The sequence below is a fragment of the Macrobrachium nipponense genome, chromosome 4 (genome assembly GCF_015104395.2).
Source record: "Macrobrachium nipponense isolate FS-2020 chromosome 4, ASM1510439v2, whole genome shotgun sequence".
In the NCBI taxonomy this organism is placed as follows: Eukaryota; Metazoa; Arthropoda; class Malacostraca; order Decapoda; family Palaemonidae; genus Macrobrachium; species Macrobrachium nipponense.
Genome location: NC_061100.1, coordinates 80,120,260 through 80,130,259, shown reverse-complemented (window position 1 = coordinate 80,130,259; position 10,000 = coordinate 80,120,260). Strand labels below are relative to the sequence as shown.

Sequence of the window (10,000 nt, the reverse complement as noted above, 5' to 3'; positions counted from 1 at the left end):
TCAACTGACTTTCAATCTAATGATATCATGGATACATCTTGTATTATCAGTTTTAGGAATGAATATCGTTGTTATTATAGTCGATTTTTTTTTTCGTCTGGCGTAAAACTCGTCAAACATAATACACGTGGCTGAGGAAGGACACAGAGGATCTCTATTTTTTAAACAATCTCTCCACACACAAAGTTATTCCGAACATTTCCATTCTCTCAAGAAGACTATGAATAAATATAAGAGCAAACTAGACCCCAAAAAAATCACCTAGCATAAACGTTAAGAAAACAAGAGAAATGAAAAATGAGTGCGATTTTTATTTATTTATTTATTTATTTATTTATTTATTTATTTATTTTGGCCGTTAATGTTGACTGAGTAAGCATTTAGCGAATTGATAGGGTTTAGTGAGAGTGTTTAGTGAATGTTTCTGAGTAAGTGTTTAGTGAATGTTCAGTTTAGGGTTTAGTGACTGTTTAATGTGTAAGTATTCGGTGTATGTTTACTGAGTGTTTAGGGTTTAGTTAAAGTTTATGAATGTTTGTTGGGTAAGTATTCAGTTAATATTTTGTGAGTCTTTAGGGTTTTGGTGAATGTTTAGTGAATGTCCTGTGAATGTTAGTGTTTAGTGAATATTTAATTTGTAAGTATTCAGTGAGTGTTTAGGGTTTAGTGAAGGTTTAGTGCATGTTAGTGTTTAGTGAATGTTTAGTGTGTAAGTATTCAGTGAATGTTTAGTGAGTCTCTAGGATTTAGTGAATGTTTTGTCGATGTTAGTGTTTAGCGAATGTTTAGTCCATATCCATTCAGTGAATGTTCAGTGAGTGTATAGGGCTTAGTGAATGTTTAGTGAGTGTTTGGGTTCAGTTAGAGTTTTGTGAAGGTTTGTGTGCGGTGAATGTTTAGTAAGTATTCAGTGAGTGTCTAGTGAATGTCTCATGAATGTTAGTGTTTAGCGAATGTTTAATATGTGCTCATTGTGTGTTAAATGAGTGGATGTTCATTCACTTTTTAGTGTTTAATGGGTGTATAGAGTGAGTGCTTAGTGAATATTTAGTGAGTGTTTAGTGTATAGTGAGTACATATTGAATGTTTGCTGTATAGAGGGTGCTTACTGAATGCTTAGAGATTGTTTAGTGTTTAATCAATGTTTAGGTTTAAGTGAGTGTTCAGTGAATGCTTACTGAGTGTTTGGGGTATAATGAGTATTTAGTGAGTTTAGTGTTTAAAAGTCTTTAGTGGACATTTAGTGTATAGTGAGTGCCTAGCGAGTGTTAGGTATTTAGTGAGTGTTAAGTATTATGAGTGTGAGTGTATGTTAAGTGTGTGTGTGTGTGTATAGTGAATGTATGTAAGTGTGAGTCCTTATTAAGTGTAAGTGCATTGTGAATGTTTGTGTTTAGTGGATGTACTACATTACTGTTTAGTTTGTGCTTAGTGACTATATGCAAAGAAAGTCCTGTAATTTACAGGAACCATTTATGCTTGACATTTCTTAGATCCAAGAGCAGATACTTAGGCCTTGGCCACAATGGTTGGAGTGCTTAGGCCAACCTGTTTTCGTAAGGTAATTTTTTCTCTGAAATTGGATCCAATAATAATAATAATAATAATAATAATAATAATAATAATAATAATAATAATAATAATAATAATAATGATAAAGTATAGTACTAAGAACTGGACTGAGACCTTTCAATATGGCCACCCGAAGTCACACTCTCGGCAGGGAGATCACCACTCCAGTGATTGACGCCCAATGCCTTGCACACAGCTGACAGATTTGCACTTTTGGTTGTCTGCTTTTTATGACTGTGTTGAAGACAGATTTTAAATCATATTAGCAATGGTAAAAACACTAAACAGACGTGAGGATATAATATGATGTTAGTGCCTGTCTACAGAATATAATGAACAATGAAAGAAAAAATATTACTAGGGAGAAAATTAGACGAATAATGGTCGTCAAGGCCAGCATCGATAGAATGTATTGAAACACAGTGCATAGGATGGTTGTGGTGTGTTCTGGCGGGAAGTTAAGTGACAAACACACTCAGCTCACTTTCAACATCAAACTGTGGCAAATTTTCGCCTTTGCTCGTAAGTATCATTTTTTAGTTGAGTTTAAATTTTCTTCCCTGAACAATATGGTACTGAGTACTTGGTGACAGCATACAGATTAATTTGAGAGAAGCAGCTGGAAATAAGTAGACTATTAAATAATTGACATGCCATTATAGGCCTACGTAATTTGGGAGTCAGGAGTTCGAAGTTGTATGATCGTCGACTTCGGGAGGGGGATTACAATGGGGGAAAATATTTTGTAGTTAGACTATCTTGAATGATTCGTTTGCATTTTCGATCCAGTAATTATTTGTGTTGTGCTACATCATCTCTTTGTGAATGTGTGTGCGCATGAAGTAACAACTCCACACAAAAGGGTTAGTGCTAATATATATATATATATATATATATATATATATATAGATATATATATATATATATATATATATATATATATATATATATATATATATATATATATATATATATATATATATCCTATATATATACTATATATATATTATATATATATATATCTATATATATATCTATTCTATATACATATATATATATATATATATATATATATATATATATATACTATATATATATATACTATATATTATATACATATATATATTATATATATATATATATATATATATATATAATAATATATATATATTATATATATATATAAATATATCTATATATACACACACACATATATATATATATATATATATATATATATATATATATGTGTGTGTGTGTGTGTGTGGTGTGTGTGTGTATGTGTGTGTGTGTGAAACTATAGAAAGTAGGATAGGCCTTGTAAATCTCAGTTCTTTGTATGTAGATGTGATGGAATTAATGAAGTAAAATATTCTACACCTCAATAGGAATTTTTAAAAATAACTCCAGCAGTAATTCTTATCCTATAACATCACAATGTTTCTTGCATTTTTTGCCTTTTAAATTTTATCAGGCTCACGAAATTCAGAAAATTACCATTTTCTTGTTGAATATTTCTAATATTAATATTGCCTATGATAGATTTTAAATCATTTCAAAGTGTCCCATCTCTCTCCTCTGATCGTTGGTTATGTCTATCAGGGGGAAACCACCCACTAAAATGTATGTCATTACCACTACACTACTCTAGGATGTGCAGTGCTATTGTAGTGTGAATTTTACTCGGTATCTCCTAAGTTGGATCTAGATCCAATTAACCTCCGCCCTCCTTTTCAGTCAGGGGGGACCCAATCACCAGTATGTCTTGTCACCGGTCATTCTATAATCAGGGGACTCAACGGATATATTATACATTAGTTTCATGTAGTATCTCCTAACTGGATGTAGACCCAACATCCAACAAGCAATTAGTGGTGCTTGTTAAGTAAGCCACCCGTATATTTTCGGCAGACGGTCAGTTTCACAGTTCACAAGTCTTCTCCTAAATACTATTTGGAATTGCAGTCGGTATCTCGTTCGTTGCATCTCAATGGTCCGGGCTGCCGCTCCATTAAAGCACTCACAACATGGTTCTCCCGTGACAGCACATATGTTTAACCTTGCATGTTATGAGATATTGTTGCATGTAAACAAATAATCAAGTAAATCATTAATCATATAGTTAACAAATAAAGAGTGGTCAGTGACCAGGACTTTGGAAATGTAGCCAGGAGGCTGCTCTCTTGCATCTGCAGGCGTAGGTAGCCTCTCAGTTTCCCTGGATTGAGAGTTGCTAGCGGTTGTGCCACTCTCGTGAATTCCGGGTGCTTGGCATTTGCTCTACAGTCCCAGATTCTGTTCAAGTAAGAACATAAGACAACTAAAGCCTATACATGCCCCAATTCTCCGGTGTTTACTATCTGTATTACATTTCCTGGTTTAAAGTATGTTGAACAACACCAGCTTTAGGACTGTTGTGTGCTAACCCTTATAAATATCACATTCACGATGACAAAAATAAGTTTTTGTGTAGGAGTTGCTAACCGACAACAGCTATCTAAAGAAAACCAGGGATCCCACATCATATCTTAGTCTTGTCTATATTTGCTGAAAATTTTTATAAAGCGAATGCTCTGAAAGGGAACAGTAAAATGATGGTAGACATTAAAGACAAAATTCCAGAGTAAACAACTGTCCAAAATCCAAAGAAAAATATAACCCATAATAAGACACCGAAATTCAGCAAAACAGTTTTTGGAATGAAATTCACAATCAGGGATGTTTGGGAATGAGTCATGAAAAGAAATGGTTGGCTTTTCATTACTTGAGCGCAACATAATTCTAATCGAACTGGACCTCCCTAAGAAAGAAGAACGCGCCTTTTGAATTAAAAATAATCTTGGGAATCAACCTTGAACTTCAAAAGCTGTTTGTTGCCATCAATTATAGCACTACATGGGGAGGTCTTGAAATAAAACTGCCATAACAACAATTATCAGGTTGTTTTACTGAGATTAAATTTATAATTCACAGATACAAGTTGACGATAGAGAAATACCGAAACACGAGCAACCTTCCAGATAGTTTGGACGCGAACAACGGGCAGATTTTCAGTACGTGGGACCAAGACAACGATAGTTTACCAGGTAAAGTTATAAAGACTGAAACCAATTATCAAATAAATAGACGAGTCACTGAAGTTTCATTCGGGACGCGAAGAGACAGGCAGCCCAGTCACAGCCAAGGCCAATTTCTTCTCGCAAAGAGCGACTGAACCCCGAACGGATGAAGCACTGCAGCTTCTATCGGTACCTATTGTTGCATTATTTACATTTCACAGTATCATAGGAAGAAATAGAATTTGGACACTGTTAACCATGGAATTCTATTTTCAACGCCGAATTCATTGCAATAAAATCGCAAACCAAGGGTTTCCGAGTTTCGCTAAATGTGTGTGCGTGTATAAGAACTAGCGTTCACTTTGGAAAGCCTCTCGCTACTCTCAAGTGTCGAAATGTTTAAAATCGCTATACCAGTTTTGCAGTACCGGCTACTTCTCATAGAACAGTTCTGATGTGAATTCTTTTAAATCCCATGATGACTTTATTAAGAAGCAGTCTTCAAACGTAACGTAGTACTACTCAAATGTCCTTTCTTGCCTCAAAACGAAAATCCCACAAATAGACTTTAATTTGTAGAGAGCATCACAAAACATTTCTGGGAGGCTGTTTTTTTTTTTTTTTTTTTTTCCAAATACCATCTATGTAGTGATCGCTACACATTCAGTACTGGTATTTAATTTCATTCGAGTGTCCCGAGAAAAGCCACTTCGAAATAATAACTCGCCATAAACATTCGGTAAGTAATATGCGCATCTAAAATTCTGCTATTTTCGGGTATATAACCAGAAAAGGTCGCCGAATAAGGTGGGATATTTCAAATAGTTATGGAAGTAGATGGCTTATCAAAGGTTAAACACTCAAAGAAAACTACTGAACTGACTTGAGAAAACTAATGGCGTGTTTTTCACAAGAATCATGGAGGTGGGATTAGACTGACATCTTTCTGGTTCTAATGTGGAAAGAGACTGACAACCTTATCAGTGCCTTGTTTTAAGAAAAAGAAAAACTGGTACGTGAATGACGAAAATGCCAAAATTTCTGTTTAGATTTGGATGGGGCTTAGGACGAAAAGAGTCCAACATATCCAAAAATTGCCATTGCTAGAGATGCAGAAATCGGTAGAATAGCTGCTGGTCTATCATTCTCAATAATGCTTTTTCTTTTTCAAGGCTTTTACCAGAAATAAACAAGAGAGCCATGTTCCTCTATGATGCCAGGCAACATACAAAGTTTCTCGCAAGATTCAAAACCCAATTTATATATCTCAATCGTGTTTGAATGTCACCAGACTCGCTCCACGTCGAAGAAGTAACAATGGAAGTTTAATCAAATAACAAAAAGTTCCAAATCTGATTTCTGAGGTTTACAAAATGACCTAGTTCTTGGGTTAAGCTGCCGCCAGTGTAAAATTCTTTCTAATATGACTGAGCAGATATGGCCAAGGTTGAATTCCTATTCAACCTTTGACACTCATGGCCCTGACTTGCACGCACATCAGTTCGTTAAGTGGATTATACCTGGCAAATAAGAAAGTTTTATTGCAAATGCCAAAAGAGTATGGGCTAGTTTCAATTCCCATTTGACTTTGACCTCAGAGCTTAATGAGAGGTTTGCGTATACCAAAGGTGAAACTTTGATCTAACATACTTGAAAATAATATGGCCGTAGATAAATTCATAACAGATATTTTATCTCTAGGAATTTCTTTGATCTTGACCATGTTGTATGTAGTACATCTCGGCTTAATTACTGTATTAGGCACATCAATAAAAGAAGTTTTTAGACTTCGAAAGTCAATAACAAGGTCAACATTGTTTACCCTTTCATCTCCAAATATTACCTAGAACCTTATGCACCTTGAAGGGTAGTTACCAAGTCTCTGTCTCAATGAATTTTAAAGCTAATTTTAAAATCAATCGGTGGATTGCACAGTTATTTACAGTACCACAACTTGTGCATCATATAATTTTTAAATAGAAAATACGAATTCCCGTGTTTTAACTTGTTTTCTGTGGAGTTAGCATAATTTTTGTCAATTAAAAATGACAGCAATTGAAATTTTATAATTTCATCATATATTCTGTATTGAGATTTTTTTCAGATGAAGTTGCAAAGTCAAGATGGTTTTGGCTGTTGCCTGCAACTCATGAGTTAGATTTATATTTGACCCTTGCCATCGTGACCTTATTTAATTGATCTGTCATCATTTGAAAAATAAGCATGAGAAATAAAAAGTATTTATTTAATTTGGATCAAAATTTATTGCTAAAGTCCAATTACTTTTTTGGATTTTGATGGATATAACATTGACCTTGAACTTAGCGCATCACAACTTCGACTAAATATGATATTACGTTGGCTGGAACTTAATACTGTGCCTGAAATACTGCAGGAGTGTGCAACTTGCAACTTGTTAAAAGTAGTGTTTTAAGAGGAAACTAGGGGCACACCCATACATACACCCAGAGACATATCCCCACTTCATACAAACTTCCTGATACTAAATCCCAACTGCCAATCGTAAGGAGTTGCGCGCTTTGCTCCATGTTCTCCAACTAGTTCTGCTGGAACCATCTACTCCCTTTAATCCTTTTTAGGAATTTTCCCTCATTTCGTCTAACCCTTCTCCTCTCTCTTGACCTTCTGTCCCTAACAGGCTCCATCCAAGACCTCTTGGCTCCTTCCTTCTTATTCATCCGAACTATACACATGCTCAAACACTCTCAGACTCGACTCTCATATTATATTAGTAATCTTTATCACCCCATGACTTTTAATTTCTTCATTTTCTAAGCTCTTATGCAGTGAGACCCCCAAGATCTAACTCAGCATCCTCATTTCTGTTTGACCTAGCTTCTGCTCTTGGATGTTCTTTAATGTCTTTGTTTCTGAATCACACATCGTCACTGGTCTGAAGACAGTTCAATAGAGCTTTATTTTTATTTTATTTGGCTTTCTTTTAATACACATCACGCATGTTGCCTTCCTCCGTTTCCCTCAAGCTGCTTTCATCCTACTTTCAGCCTCAGCTGCACCACCGCCCCCAACTTTCTTGCTTATGGTAGATCCTAACCACTTGGAATTCTCCCTAATTGTAATCTAGGCCTCTTCTATCTTGCATAAATCCCCTGCCTGCTTGCGAGACAGACACCATACCCTCATTTTTACCCACATGTACCTTCATACTACTCCAGTTAAGAGATTCCTACTCTCTTACCCCTCTTTGTAATTCTTCCATTGTAATATGTAACCACCAGATCTTTTGCATATAATAATTCCCGTACACATTCGGCACCAGTTCCTTCACTCAATATGTCCATAACCAGTAGCCTGTACAAACGGAAATGGACTAAATGTTGATCCTTTATTTAAACCAACTCTAGCTTAAAGAATTTCTAATTTACCACATGCTGTTATTGCTGCTGTCCTTTTTTATATACTTTTAACCAACCTACCAAACTTTGCTGGACCTTTCTTCTTTCTTAAACAGCCTTAAAATGCCTTCAAATTTTTTTTAAAGTTCTATAAATTGGACTCCTATTTACTAGTCTGCACAGTTACTCCAAAGCTCCCATTAAGTATTCTTCCTAAAACCTACAACATATGTTCTGTTAATAATGCGTTGCTATAATTACCACACTCCATAATGTTTCTCTTCTGTTTAAACATATTTACCATTAGACTTTCTACCCAGTAATATTTCATTACTTCATCCTCCAAAGCCCTTAAAAGTTCCAGTGTCAATTCTTCCCCCTCTACACCAAGTACTTTCAACATTTCATTTTGTTCTATTGATAGATCCAGTGTTTAGACATTCTTCCTTTTACTAATAGTCTTCTGTAATTCTAGAGATTGTCTCTCCACCACTGCATTCTTCCACTATCCCCACCCCCTCCAAACACCTACCATTCTGTGTTCAAAAGGTCGTTATAGTAATCTAACCATCTTATGGCAAATATTTCCTTTCCTTTTTCTGATGAATCCTAAGTGACCTAGATCTTGTCTTTGTTTTTTTCCTGAAGTATAATAGTCTGAAAATATCCTTTGCACCCTCCTCTGAATCTAACTTTCTGTCTAACTCTTCTGTGGGTCTTCCTGTAGATATGCCCTATACCTTCTTAGTATCGCTTTCCTCTTCTCTGCATTGCACATCCCACCTTTCAATATGAAATTCCTAGAATTCTGCCTAACAGAATGTGGTATCTCTCTATTCCACCACCATTTTTCTTACCCCTTTGACACTCCACATCCGCTTCTTTGCCCAACTGCTTCCTCTGCACCTTCCATACGCTGTCCTCATATCATTCCAAACATTTTATATTTTACCAACTCCTTCCTCTCTCATATTTATCCTTCTATGGATGTCTCCTTTTTTTACATACCTCATGTATTGCTAATAGTTTTCCCCTTTAAAACCCCGAATGTTGATTCTTGATATCGTCAACTTTCCAATGTTTTGTTGAGTTTTCTACTTCTGATCCTGATATCCGTCGTTAGCAACCTAGGTTGTCTCACACATGCATACCTCTAGAAAAGGCTTCTGTTTCCCCATTAACCATAAGGCAATCTGTCTGGCCCTATATCCCGTCACTTACATATAAGGTGTTCAATCTATCTCACCCTGTATCCCATCACTCACATAATATAGTGCTGAATAATGGTCTGCCTTCACAAAACACGTATTTATCATCTTTCCTTCATCCAGATCCATGGCCAGCCCTCCATGAACCTCCTCATATCCGTTACTACTCTTGCCAGCTCCACCGTTCGTATCCGCTCCTATGATTATCATCTTCTCTCCATCTTCACCATCCGAATTGCTGTTCCCAGTTCATCCCTAAGTAACCCACTTGAGGCACGTAAGCTGAAAATACACTAACAAAATCTTCCCCTACTAGTAACACTACTATAATGAATCTATCGCTAAGTTTTCTTTCTGCTCACTCTTGATTGTATCTCCCACATGCATTTTTTCCCATCTGTGAACTCAATAGTGAAGCTTAAACCCTTTTCCTATTTGGCTGGTTCTCTTTCCCTCCCACCTAGTCGTCTGCTGTGGCCAAAGAAAATGGTACCAGCATTCTACTCCACCGCTTCTTGAAACACACTAAAACATTCATGTGATACCTTTAACCTTTAAATATTTCCTTAACCTTGACCTTGAGTTTACTTAATCAATGTATTATTCACGTCAAAAAAGAAGACCTGAAGATCTCCAGTTTTGTAGCCACATTTCAATTCCTTTTTTATCTTTAACTTTCAAGGGAAAACTTGTCTTCACTCCACTTTGAATTAATCTGTGATCTATGCATGCGTCATATAAATGAACTATTATGTACAGTTCAAAAGTTAAACTCCTATTCCAT

At 35.7% G+C, this 10,000-nt stretch overlaps 1 protein-coding gene across 4 annotated transcripts in view; it reads left to right on the top strand.

The window, feature by feature from the left end:
- Positions 1–10,000, top strand: part of LOC135210973 (techylectin-5B-like) — a 110,152-nt gene that overhangs the window by 92,583 nt on the left and 7,569 nt on the right. For 3 of the 4 annotated variants that reach the window (XM_064243963.1, XM_064243964.1, XM_064243962.1), the window contains one exon: positions 4,546–4,658. In XM_064243963.1, coding sequence (XP_064100033.1) covers positions 4,546–4,658 — 113 coding nt within the window. Of the gene's footprint in view, positions 1–4,545; positions 4,659–9,339 lie in introns of all 4 variants that reach the window. The other variant, XM_064243965.1, reaches the window with a different exon arrangement.